Raw genomic sequence first — 13,830 nt, forward strand, 5'->3', positions numbered from 1 at the left:
AAGGACAGTGACTTGCTAGCTCTAAGAGTCCCCCCTTTACTGCACACCTCGGTTGTGAAGAAGTGTTTGAGACAAGAGTCAGAGGTGTAAAATTAGAACCTCCTTCTAGACACGCAAACCCGCCGTCCTAAGATGTCCCCACCGACTGTGAAGATCAGAGGGTGAGCAGAGAAATACACGACGTCTCAGGTCCAGAGAAGCACCTCCCCTCATCTTACAGACATCGGCACAGGACGAGTCTGAAGGCCAAGACGGGGGTTTGGCTCTGGCGTCAGAGCTAAGTTGACACCTTTCAAACTTAACTTCCGCTGTGTCTGTAAAAAGGGCGGCTCCATCCCTCCGGCTCACTTCTGCTTCACTGAGCCTCCCTGATGAACAGGGACCCTATTTGCTTTACTGTCTCACAGAGCCATGGAAAGGATAGGGCAATACACCGAATGAGCATTCGGCAAAGGACTTCTCCATGTCTCCTCTCGGGGTGGGGCTCGCCACACCTGCGGTGAGGGTGCTGCTCCAGGAGAGGAAACGTACGTGATGGCCAAACCCAGGTGTTCACGCTCTGAAAGCAACGCTTTCACTCCAGAGAAGGAAAGGACCCCAGTTCCCATCTGCCGCCCCCTTCCCTCATCTAGTTTGAGCTTTCTGAATGGTCCCCTTGGCTCGAAGTTCCACAACAATAAATGAATCAGCTTTGAATTCTTCTTTGACTTTGAACGGACTTAGAGAAGCCACACCTCTCTCTCCGGCCCCACCTCCACGTGGCACTAAGCGGAATCGCATCGGATGGCTAGATCGCAACGGAATCGCATCGCATCGCCTAGAACGCAGTCCTGAGGCATTCGGAAAGGGTTCATTAGAGACAGTGAGCGAAGGGCTTGATAGAAGGGATTCTCCCAGCAGGTGTTGGGGAGCTGCTCCCCCCACATTCTTCGAGGAGGTAGCCCAGTCTTTCTGACCACCGTGTCTGAGAAAACGAAGTCGGCTATTCCTCCTCTAGGCGGCGAGGTGCTGACGGTGGAGTGGTGGATGTAAGCGGGCCATTGGACAGAAATAAATGACTGCAAGATGTCGGACTGAGACGCCCACCCAGAAAGAGCCCTGCGGTGGGATCCCGAAGTCCTGGCTCATCACCTTTGAGCACAGAACGCGCCCCTGTGCAGCTTGGCCTTCTCATCTGGAAAATCAGGAGGCAGGGGGACTCCATTTCTGAGATCATTGTCGTCCCGGAGGTGCTATGGAATTCAGTGGTATGTCAAATCACAACACGCAAACCCGGGGGCCACGGAAGCCGACCTTTCTCAGGGGAAGGGCCGCCTTGGGCCTTGCTGTGCTCGTGAAGGGAGGGGCAGATGATCTAAAGTTAACCAAAAAAAAAGTTAACACTTTTTTTCAAAAAGAGAGTCCTCAGAGTCTACAAAACCGACTACATATTGAGTCCTACACGATCGCTGTTTCCTAGCTCTGTCCTCTGAGAGTTTTTTTTTTCTTTCTGTTTTTGCAGGGGGACCCACGCTCCACATGAAAGCCCGCTTGTCAAATGGCATGCGGCAGTGCAGTGCGCTGGCTTTAGACGATGGCCTCTCTGGGTCTGCGTTTGCCAGGAGGGTTTGTTAGGCTGACAGCCTTGCAAATGGCTAGGAAAGTTTACAATGCACATGAGGCATGTGAAACTTGTGCAAGGGTTAGACCATTTACTATGCATATAAGGTGGTTGTGGCTTACCAAAGGAATTGGTCAGTTTTGCCGTCCAGCTAGGTGTACACGGGCTCATCCCACAGAGGAGGAGAAGGATCTCATTAGTATCAAGAAGAAGCGCTGGGAATGGAGTGTGTCCTGTGGAACAGAAAGGTCTCTGTGCTGAGAAACTCCTAGACCTAGACCCAGGAGACAGAGAGAGCTGTCACATTGCAGGTGGTACCAGGCAATGCTAAATTGAGTGAAGTGGTGCAAGACAGCATGGATGGATGGAATCAGCAGACCAGTTTGAGACTGGTCTTTGGGGGGATCACCAACCCACGACCCACAATCACGCGAGTGAGTGCCTTCAGGCTGGAGACTTGTTAATGGAAGGGCTCCGTCCCTGACACTTGCTGGTGGAGCCAAAAGAGCAGTAACACTTGCCTGAGTAGAGGCCAGTGACAAGTTAGGGCCCGAGTGGGGACCAAGGGCAGAGGCCCACGAGGAGGTCTGACTGTAGGCCTGGCTGCAAAGATGAGCGCCGTCTTGGCAGGACATCATTCTGGTCGATGACCTCTCTCCTGGGTTGTTCCTCCTTCTTTCAAACTGACCCTGAACCCCGTTACTTCCCCAGTAAATCCCTCACTTGTGGGCAAGGTCTGTGAGTTCTGTGTGGCCACTGCACCCAACGGTCGAGCTCAGCGGGGAAACAGGAGTATCGTGGGCAGAAGGGCTGGTGTCAGACTCGGGAAGTGTGTCTGTTCACCACTTCACAGGAATCAGCTTGTGGCCGACGGGGCCCTCTGTCCGTCTCCTGGTGTTATATTAAGTCTGACCCTCCACTACCTGCAATCTCGATGTAAGTACAGCTGTTCTGGTTGAATTGGGGTTGAGAGAATGGGGGTAAGAAGTCCTGCCATCTCCCATCCTCTCCTTTAAGAGTTTCTTGTTATGTTGTCGAAGTCAACAACAACGCTGCCTTAGCCTATGGCAGTGGGCTCGAGAACCCGCTTGCCATTCCGAAACCCGGCCACCCTCAGTGGCGCAGTGCGGACTTCTCCGCGGCGCTTTCTGAGTGATGGTAGCTACGCAAGCAGGTGACAGAGGCTTTTTCTTCTGTGGCGCCTCCAAAAAGCCCAAGCCTGCCCCCAACTCCCAGTGGCCTTAAATCTACATTTACACAGCTGTACATTTTTCTCTCACGGAGCAGCTGGTGGGTTTGAATCGCTGACCTGGAGGTTAGCAGTTCAACACTTCCCCACCAGCATCACTGGGGGATCATTCAAAAAAAATTTTTTTAAATACTTAAAAACCAAACAAACACAGCCAATTAGTTGATTTATCTCCAAGTGGATCCTACAGGACAGGGCGGAACTGGCGCTTTGGGTCTCTGAGGCTGTCAATCTTTCTAGGCGAGGAAATTCCCATCTTTCTCCCGTGGAGAAAGCCTGTGGTAGCAGTTCCACTGGAAACCCACGATTCCACCAGAGCTCCCTGGTTGGCTTTTCACGGGCGGGGCCCTGCCCAGTGCCAGCTCCAGGGGAGTGACCTGGGCACCGCCGAGTGGGTCCAAATCACGAACCTTTAGGTTAGCAGACCACGGCAACCTGCTTGTGCCGTTCAGGGAGTGGCCTTACGTCTTCACAAGAACAGCACATTGGAGGTGCGATTCTCTTTATAAGGTCCAGCTGCTCACGAACTGCATGGCTCGGTCTGTTTTCGTTGCCACTCTGAGTGCTTCACGGGAACAGGGACACCGCATTTTGGTGGCATGGAGCACTTGGAGGGGGGATACAGCGCGGAGGGCTCCCGAGCAGGAAGGGCATTAAGCCGGTGGTGAAGACATTCTCAAAGGCTGAGAGAAGCGCAGGGAGCGGACTGAGTGGAGATCTAGGAAACCAGGCGTCCTGCCTGGAAGTCGGTCACAGAACCCCCACTCTGGCACGTGGTAAGGCAAGGTGTGGCTCCAGGCATGGCCATCGTGCTCAGTCCCCGCAGCACGTCCTGGCGCTGCTTCGCTGTGCTCTGTCCTGCTCCAGGCTGTCCCGAGAAGGGTCTGACCTGGTGGCAGTTAGCACCATGTTTCAGTGCTAGATACACACCAAAACATCAGCTGTGATCAGAAGATCTGAGGCGATCACACTGATCATAAGCAAATAAGTTGCTTGTGTGAATGCTGCTGCTGAGAATAATTGAGTCCAACGGGTACAACAATGACGAGCAACTTACAAAGATCCCCAATGGCTTTGGAATGTGCCCTACCACCGAATCACCTTTCCTTCTGAGAAGCTCTTGCCAAGGGGCCCTGCGGGTGGCTGGGCCGTGCTCCCAGGGAGCCTCGGTCCGGGCTGCAGTGACTCAGAGCTGCTCCAGGGAGCGGTGCCTTTGAGGTTTCAGGAGCTGAGTGCAGGCCAGGCCAAACCCTACGCAGATGCCAAGACAGAGGCTCCAGGGAAGGGCCCGGATCGCCAGAGCGGGCTGGTGGCTTTGAATGCTTCCAAGCAAATAGACATCTAGATGTCTTTCCAACCAAGAGGGGATGGCAAGAAGAAGACGTTAAGAACTGTCTGGAATTTTGGGGTTCTCTGGGCACTACTGAATTCCAGGGGCACAGCAGTGATGTCGTCCTGGGCTTGTGCCATGTGCATTTTCCATTAGGAGCTCCTAAAGCTGTGGTCGGTATGCCAGCATCATTTCACAGCGGCCGAGGAAATGGCAAACCTTCACTCGTTAGCCCCCTCTAGTCCTCAAGCCTTGTTCTCAAACGAGAACACGGAGGCAGAGGGCTGACAAACGGGTGGAGCATGAACACAGCCTGCAGACACAGAACGGGATGCCTGCGGTGCTACCGTTTGCTCCACAATCCAGGTACATACTGTGCCGGGTGGAGCTTTCTAGAGAAATAAGACCAGGGACACTCCCAGATGCATAATAAAGAACTCCGTATCAAGGAAGTGGCCCAGTCTAGTTGAAGTCAAGTCCAGGGGCAGATGCCAGCTGATGGGCGCTCCAGACGTAAGCCGCTGCCTGCTGATGAAGCAGGAGGCGATGAGGAAAGCTGGTGATCACACGCCGGTGGATGGAGCTGCATGGATACAAGGTCGGAGGAAGACGGCGCGGTGCTGGCAGCTCCCGGGGTCGGTAAAGCCCCATGGGCTGCTGGACCCAGAAGCCAGATGCAGGATTCAAGCAAGCAGTCAGAAGAGTGGCAGGCGAGAGCCCAGCTCTCCTATAAAGAGACCACACCCCCAAGGAGATGGCATCAGGCTCTGCCCTGATTGAGAGGCTGGACTCCACCCAGATCTTCCCCCGGGTGTAACCGAATCGACACAAAGCCTAACTATCACATACACACATATGAATATGTACTAAATGTCTCTGAGAAGAAATCCAAAACCATCTGGTTGAACCAGGCAGGAGAACGGGGAGCTGGAGAGAAGTAGGGTAGAGACCTTTCACTCCTTCCTTCTCTATCTTTAAAATTTAATACCCTGAAACAGTTCATCATAAACAAAATTCACACTGCATGTGAACAGGCTCCATTGCGTCTCTTTCCCTCCCTCTAAACTGGGTGGCTAGTCCCCACCCAGAAGCTCAGAGCTGTTTGTTGGCGGGGGGGAAGAGGGAAGGCACAAGCTCTCTACTGTGTCTGGTGCCAGGAGACAGTCTTTCAGAAGCTCTGGGGACACGGGGACAAGTGAAATGGCGCCATGACAAAGCAGAAGAAGGGACTTTGTGCCACAACTGAGCTGGGCTCTCAGGAGAATGAACATCGTGAAAAGCTAAAATAAAACATAAAAAAAGAAGGGAAGGAACCGACCTGCATTAGAAGAGACAAACGAAAACTGAGGAAGCTGAGTGATGTAAATGGGCCCCACGCTCAGGGGCTCACTGAAAAGTCAGGGGGTTGAGTCCACCCAGAGGTAGCAAGGAAAAAAGACCTGGTGATGTAATACCGAAACATCCACCACTGAAACCCACGGGCACAGCTCCATCTGATACACAGGGTGCCTTGGCATCGGTCGGACTGGTTACTGGTTAAAGAAATACAACAACCAAATATATAGTGTGGACTTTGATTAAATCCTGGATTTGAGCAGAGAAAGGGAGGAACCAGCTAGACAGATAGTTTGGGGCAAGTTGGGAAAATTGGATTCGAATTGGACATTGGAAGGCATTATGGAACGACTGCTAATTTTCTTATCCCTGACAATGGTAGTGAGGGAAGGGAATGCTTTTAGTTATAGGAGAAGTATTTAGAAATAGTGTCACAAATGATTCACAGAAGGCAAAAGTATATTTTTAAAGGAAAAGATAAATGAGGTGAAATGGTGACATTGGTGGCATTATGTGAAGGTAGAAGGGGTTCATTTATTCTTTCAATGTTTTCTAGCTTAGAACATTTTCAAAACTAAAAAGCTGGGAAGTCAAGATGTAAAAACAATCAATCAAACAAACAAACAAACAAGAAAAAGGAAAAACAAGCAAACAGAGAGCGAGTCCTGTGTTCCGGTGCACTCTCTCCACCTAGCCTTCCGACTCGGGGGAAAAGTCCTGAATGTTTTCTGTCCGTGGAAAGAGGAAGCTGGCGTACATGACCTGTGGTGTGACTCCCATTCTGGTCTGTGGAGGCGAAGAGGAAGTCACATGAACAGGTCCTGCCTGGCTCCGTTCAGAATCTCAGCTCCACGGTGGAGCCTCTCTTGAAGGACCCATCCCTCCTCCCAGACATTCACTCGAGTGCCACCATTCCTAACAGAAGGTGAAGACAGCTTGTGTCACTGAGTCTTAATATCATTTCTTAAATATGTATATAAAATTTCTTTTTGTCAGAAAGATTTCAATGCACTCGTTTTCAGGACTTTCTGTGGCCTTAAAACAAAGTGTTAGAGGCATTTCAATGAATGTAAGGAGATATGTTTATAAGCACATAAAATACACACCCACTCTTCACTTCTTGACATGGGCGGGCTCCAAAACCTAGGTTGTTATGTGAAAATGGAAGATGATCACATCATTACATAACTGCCAAATTACATCAGTACATAGCTGCTAATTTTCATCACTACACAATTATCAAATTACACCATTGCAAAATTGCCAAAAGGAGCCTGGCAGCATCGTGGCTAGGTGCTTAACAACTAACCCGAATGTCAGTGCTCACACCCACTGGCTGCTCTAAAGGAGAGAGACGTGGCAGGCCAGTTGCATAGAGATGACGGCCTTCTTGCCAGGGGCTACTGCGGGGGAAGGAGGGACAGCTGTAGCTGGGAGCACTCCATTCACGTGGAGGGGAGTGGAGTGGTTGGAGAAGAATATCCATGATGGATGCACAACACAAGCGTACAATCAATTGCACTGAATTACAGTAGAGGTTGTGGAATTGGAGAACGCTTTTCCTGAATGTATATATGTACACACACACACGCACATAAATATACTTGTTATGTATAGTTTTGCCACAATTAGGGACAAAAATAATCACAAGAATAACAATGAGTACAAAGAAGAAGAAAATGCTCTAGAATTAAATGTGGTGATAATTTTACAACTCTTCTTAATAAGGTTTAATTATTGAATTGTATGCATGTGGATAAAGTGTTAATAAAACTGTTTTTTAAAAATTACAGCTTTGGAAACCATAGGAGACAGTTCCACTCAGTTCTATAAGGTCACTCTGACTTGGAAACAACTTGATGATAATGAGTTATAACTGCCTAATTTTATCATTACTCAACAGCCAAACCACTGAAGATCATGGATCAGCAGAGGTGATACAACCTCAACCATCACAGCCAGCATTACTGTGGCGTTGGACTGTAGGTCATTAATGTGCAAAACAGCAGATAACCAGAGGGTTGATAAGTGAGGAGTAGATACACAGAAGAAAATGCACAAAACCTTTCAAGGATGGCCTGCTATAATATAATAGCATAACATGGCAAGCTACTTCAAGTTTTGAGAATAGCTTGTTTTAGTTTAGTGTTCTGCTACCATGTCCCCTGGTTTTGTCAGCCATTGGTTGTTCTCGGCATATCTGTGGCTTTGCTGATAAAGACTGAGGAAATCCTTTGGGGCATTCAGAGAGCAGATCAGCAACATACTGCTATCGGGTGATAAAGGTGGGGGCAGATCCATTAGAGATTTTGTACCTCTGTAACTGCAGTCTTTTATTGAGTGTTCTAAAGAACTTAGTCATTTTTGCATTACATTTGGCTTGGCTACATTACATATGTCTCCCTCCCTACACTGTAAACTCAGGCTCTCAGTTAATGTTTCTACTTCTATTGAATTGAAGTGAAACCCAGCTGGCCATATGGCAACAATTTGGTTTGTATTTATCAATTCCACTAAAATCTTATTAGTGGGAATATGAGGGGGACCCCCCCCCCAAAAAAACCCTGGAATTCCCCTCCCCCCCAAAACTATGTTTTTTAAAACAAAAAAATCTTATCACCTTCAAGTACTCTCCATTACACTTAATACAGTTGTCAGATCTGCGATTCCATTCTTGGAAACATTTTTCAAACTCATCTGTTTGGATGGCTGACAGACCTCCCTTGTTTTTTTGTTTACCTCTTCTATGCCATCAAATCACTGTCCTTTCAAGTCCCTCTACATTTGCAGAAACAAAAAGAAGTTGCACAGCGTGAGGTCAGGTGAGTCAGGTGCGTGGGGCAAGAGAGGCATGCTGTTTTTGCCAAAACCTGGTGTACTGAGATGGCTGTGTGAGTGGGTGGCAAAACCAGTCCCCCATGTGCCACAAATCAGGCCTTTATTGTTGCACACTGTTATGTGATCTTCTCAGAACCTCCAAATAGAAAGCTTGATTAACAGTCTGCCCTGATGAAATGAACTCCAAATGCACTACATTTTTGTCTGTTCAGGAAGCAGACAGATGTCCAGAATGAGGTTTCACCTTTTTAAAAAGATTTCACCTTTTTATAAATGAGAAAACCACTTGTACACTGAAGTTTTTCCCCCATAGCATTGTCCTTGTAAGCTGTGTTCAACATCACAACAGTTTCTGTGGCATTTTTTTCCCAGCAGGAAACAAAATTTTACAGCCACACACATTTCTCTTAAACCAGCCATCACAAAAAACAAGGATCAAGCAAAACTGTTTTTATGAAAAAAATCACTGCGACCAGACCCTTCCCAGGCAAAGCCACTGGGTGCACTAATTCAGAGCAAGCTTGCTCCATGCTCGCCTAGTGGGGAAAACATGTACCACGAAAGCTTTGTTCTGCCCAGCAAAATTCCATCGTTTGTTTGTTTTTGAAGGGTACACCCTTGTATAGTCACATCTTGGGAAATGCTAATTCCCTTGATAATGTTCCTGTTTTTATGTGCTGAGGCCAGTTCCATTGATGAATGGTTTTGTCAGATTACAGACTCTTAACAGTGAGATTTAGACACGTCTGAATTTCTCTATCTGCCCCATTGTGTGAGACACGACTTGGGTACTCAACACTGACTATCACACCTTCTACCTCCAGCCATTAGGGCGACTCTCTGAATTCTCTATTAGCTTTGCCACTCTCTGTCTTCTGTCTAAAGTTTTACTCAATCTTGGCGAACCTGTGTCAACCAATTTTCTTTTAACTAACAACAAATTTTCTTTTTCTAAACCTGGAAGAAGTAGCTTCAATAGTGGAGGAGCTCTGTTCTTGGAGAAATAGAAGTCTTCTTCCTAACTGGAAATTTTGTTCTAGATACCAATGACTGCAATTCTGATACTGGTGCGTGTGCTATCGCCACCTGTCTGTCTGCTCGTCAGACTGTGGTAGCTTGCACGTGGCAATCATGCTGGAAGGGCTGCACTAGTATTTGAAATACCGGCAGGGTCCCTCAGACCTCATGGTGGACAGGTTTCAGTGGAGCTTCCAGACTGACACAGGCTGGGAAGAAAAGCCCAGTGATCTACTTTTGGAAATTAGCCAGTGGATTCTTTTGGGTTACAATGAGCACTGTCCAACTTGTATCCTTTGAAGATATCATCAGGAGGGATCAATTGCTGGGGAAGGACATCACACTTGGTGAAGTAGAGTACCAATGAGGGTGTGGGAGACGCTGGGGGAGATGGACTGGTGAAATGGTCACACAATGGACTTGAACATGCTGGCAATTGTGGAGATGATGCAGGTCAAGGCAACTTTTATTCTGTGGTACCTAAGATCACCATGAATCAGAACCAACTTGATGGCAGCTGTCATCCATCCATCCATCCATCCATCCATCCATCCATCCATCCATCCATCTATCCATCCAATCATCTATCTGTCCGTTGTCTGCCTATCTGCTTTCAACAGTCTACACTGGATTCAATTCTCCATATAACTCAAAGGAGGCAGTGGAACACTGGCCTTCAAGTCCTGCATGAGAGGTAGATGGGCTGATCCAATATTATCCAACATTAGTGGTATGTGGGCATTTATACTGATATGTTGATTGGCCAAGTGACTTAATTCATTGTACTCCATCTTGTACCAGAATGATCTAATGTATTTTAAAACAGAGTGAACCATGAAAATCAGAACTCAACAGAATTGCCATTCTTTTGGGTCTCCCTAGTTTCCTGGCTTTGACAGGGTTCAACCTTGCTAACTTCGGTTGCTCATCTCAGTGGAAAATAGCTGAGGTTTCCCTTTCCAACAGGTTCCGCCTTAGCACAGATTCTGGCTTTTATGGGTTTTACTGGAAATGTTTCCTACAAATCCATAAAACATAAGAAGGTGGAAAATCACAATCAAGAAAACTGACATCTGAAGAGAGGGAGGGTCAAGGGAAAGAAAAAGTTGGGACACTGGTCTTGGACATAGCCAGATACAAAGTTTTCAGGGCTGGTCTTAGATTTTGACTCTGAACTTCCTGGCTACCAAAGCCAGGAGGGGACCTGGGAAAATTACCTAGTTTTCATTAATCACATGGGAAACACACTCCATTTCTTCAAGAAACAAAGCTACTCCCCATGTACCTGCATCTGGCAGCCCACAGCACTCAAGGACTGCAAATGCTCCTGGCCTACCAGCCAATTCTCAAAGCCACCACCTGCCTGTTGGTTGTCCTGTGGTGGTGGCTTGCATGTTTCTGTGCTGCCGACAGCCATGTCCACAGTATTCTAAATATCAGCAGAGTCACCCATGGTGGACAGGTTTCAGCTGAGCTTCCAGACTCAGACAGCACAGGGCGAAAGGGCTGTCAATCTACTCTGAAAATATGCCAACAAACGCCCTCCGGATCACAGACTATTGGACTTGCTTCCTTTGCACACATCACCAGGAGGGACTGACAGCTGGAGAAGGAAGGACGCCAAGGGTGGTGAGGGGGAGGGCAAAGGCTCCAGAGAGCCAGCACTGGCCCAGAGGTCACAACAGTGGGCCCCACATGATCACGAGGATGGCACAGGGCCTGATGGCAGCGACAACTGACATATGTGAGCTAGAGCCAAGAGCTTCAGCAAGGGGCCCTGGGGCAGGGTCCGACCTGACAGGCCTAGAGTGAGCGGGCGCCAGGTTTTGACAGTTTCTAGCGGTATCACCACAACACAGAGGCACCCCTTAGGAAGACTCCTGGCATGCAGGAGGGGTGTCGAGCTAGGAGGGCCTGTTCCTGATGCTGCCTTCGAGCCTGAATAAAGTCTCGACTATCAGGCGTGTCCTTTACACACATGGCGACAGGCAGCATTTGTCTCAACTGAAGTCGTTACAGTCATTACATGGCTTGGGATGGGGTTCAAGGCTATTTGCTAAGAGCTGCATGAAAGGGTGGGTTTACAGGGCCCCGGTAAGGCAGTGAGGTCCTTGGATTTGTGCTCCGTGATTAGCGGTTGGCAGTTCAAACCTACTGGCAGTGCCGTGACAAAAGGCCTGGCAGTGTGCTTCTGAAGACAGCCAAGAACCCCGTACGGCATAGTTCTCAGTGGTGACAACGATGGCTGGGAGCCCCCTTCTGCACAGTCAGGCTCTGAGATGGCAGCTGTCTTTCTCCCAGGGTGATGCCTGCTGCCGACTCTTGCCCCGCCCTGTGGAACTGTAACGCGATGCCCAGAGCAGAGAGTGCCCACTCAAGCCCTCCAGAGGAGTGGGGGCCGCCTGGCAGTCGAAGGGGTGCAAGGGGGTGGGTGGTGAGCTGGGGTCGGACAGGGTGCACAACCTGGGAATGGACATTCCTCCCGCCCCCTCCCCCCCGCCCCACCTTCAATGTCCTGGCTGGGGCTCTGCGAAAGCATACACGACCCGTGCGCTGCGGGGCTTCTTTTGAAACCAAATGACGTCTTGGATCCTTACGCTTCCATCTTGTCCCCGCTTCGGAGAGCAGACAAAGCGGCACGGGTCCTCCCTCTACACGGCTGAACAGGTGCTCTGACGCAGCCTGAGCTCACTCCCCCCCCCCACCTCGCCCCCTAACTCTTGGACCGTTATGGGCAACGGCCCCAATCCTCCTCCTCCTCCTGAGGTCGTGCCGTTACCTTGAACTTCTCTTCGTAGTTCTCGAAGGCCTCCATGACCATGCACACGGCCTCCATGGTGCGCTCGAGCCGGCCATCCACCCCGTTGAAGCGGTACATGCTGCCGGAGACATCCACCACCAGGCGCAGACGCTTGGGTTTCTGCTGTGGGCTGCCCAGCTGCGCGGAGGGAGGAAGCGAGGGCGGCTGTGAGCTTCCAGGGCTCTGCTGGGGACCCACCAGGAGCCAGAGCGGCAGCCCTGCACACGGTCCCTCCAGTGGGTGGGGAGGTAGCAGGGGAGCTTATTTCAGAAAACAGGTGCTCAGATTTCTGCAGGGAGCCGAGCCTTATGGGGGAGATTTGCCCTTGGAACATGGTCCTGTCAAGGGGGTCCTAGGCCAGCACAGTTCCCTTTGGAGGCTGATGGCTTCTTAATTCAGTTGGGACATCTGGATGCAGTGTTCCCCGAGGGTGGTGATCCTGCCCGTGGGCGGGGTGGGGGGGATGGAGGGGGAAGTAGGGGGTATGTTTGAATGATTGGGGTGGGGGGAGCTACCTATACGTTATCCTGGATTATGGGTTATAGTACAAAATAGTTTAATTGCCGGGGGGAGCCGAATAATTTTTTGAGAGGGGTATAGGAGGATGTAGGCCAAATAAGTTTGGAAAACCTATGTTTTAGAGGGGAAACGACATTGGTTTCGCTCATACCTGCAGTGTATTAGGAGGCGCCCTGGAGGTGAGCTGTGTGTGAGCTGAACTGCAAACTGCAAGGGAGAAGGCTTTCTACTCCCACAGAATTCCGGTCTCAGAACCCCCGGGGCACCTTCTGCTCTCTCCTAAAGGGCAGCTATAGGTTGGAATGGGCTCGGTGCCTTTGCATTTGTGTATTATTGTTGTGTGTTGATTGTGTATAATTGTTGTGAAGCGCCTTTAAGGGGATTTTGACTCACAGTGACCCCACGTGATGGAGGAGGACATTCCCAAAGGGTCTTGGGCTGTCATCTTTAATGGGAGGGTGTCACCAGGTCTGGTGGCTCCTTTCTAACAGCTGACCTGTCAGCTGGCAGCGGAGTGCTGACCTGGCACGTCCAGGGCCAGTGAACTGACCGTCATTTTGCACAAGGGCCCCACGAAATATCAGGCTCCCGAAACAACATCAAGGGAGAGTGAGTCTGGCAGAGAACTTAAGGAAAACAGTCTTTGGAATGCCTTTTGTCTTCAGGAAGCTTCCCATTCTCCCTTCCTTCCAGGGGCTGACTACGTCTCTTTTCCTTTTCTGGTAGCTAGAGACTCAAGTGTGGTATCTGCCTAGCAACAACTGACAAGTAAGATGTGAAAGATCCAGTTTGATTCTGTACTCAGACATGCCAATTCAAAGAATTTTTTAAAAAAACAACAACTTTGTAGGGTTTTTCTTTAAAGGGAGGTGGGAGAATTCCAGATTGTTCTGTTAATATGTACTTGCTGACACCTATGAAGATCAATAAAGCAGAGTCTGTAACTTCAAGAGAACCTGGTGATAGGACAGGACACTGGTTCTGAGACACATTCGATACCTTTTTTATCCGTGTGTTGAGCCTGCCTAAATTCAGAACAGTGCCACATACATGTCCATGATGACTCCTAATTTCGGCTGTGTCTAAACACAATTGCTGACCACAATGAGTCAGTCAGGAGAGAAAGCTGTCGCTGACTCATA

At 49.4% G+C, this 13,830-nt stretch overlaps 1 protein-coding gene across 1 annotated transcript in view; it reads right to left on the bottom strand.

The window, feature by feature from the left end:
- Positions 1-13,830, bottom strand: part of VWA8 (von Willebrand factor A domain containing 8) — a 405,888-nt gene that overhangs the window by 22,929 nt on the left and 369,129 nt on the right. The window contains exon 42 of the mRNA XM_075563021.1: positions 12,149-12,307. Coding sequence (XP_075419136.1) covers positions 12,149-12,307 — 159 coding nt within the window. The remainder of the gene's footprint in view (positions 1-12,148; positions 12,308-13,830) is intronic.

The sequence above is a fragment of the Tenrec ecaudatus genome, chromosome 11 (genome assembly GCF_050624435.1).
Source record: "Tenrec ecaudatus isolate mTenEca1 chromosome 11, mTenEca1.hap1, whole genome shotgun sequence".
In the NCBI taxonomy this organism is placed as follows: domain Eukaryota; kingdom Metazoa; phylum Chordata; class Mammalia; order Afrosoricida; family Tenrecidae; genus Tenrec; species Tenrec ecaudatus.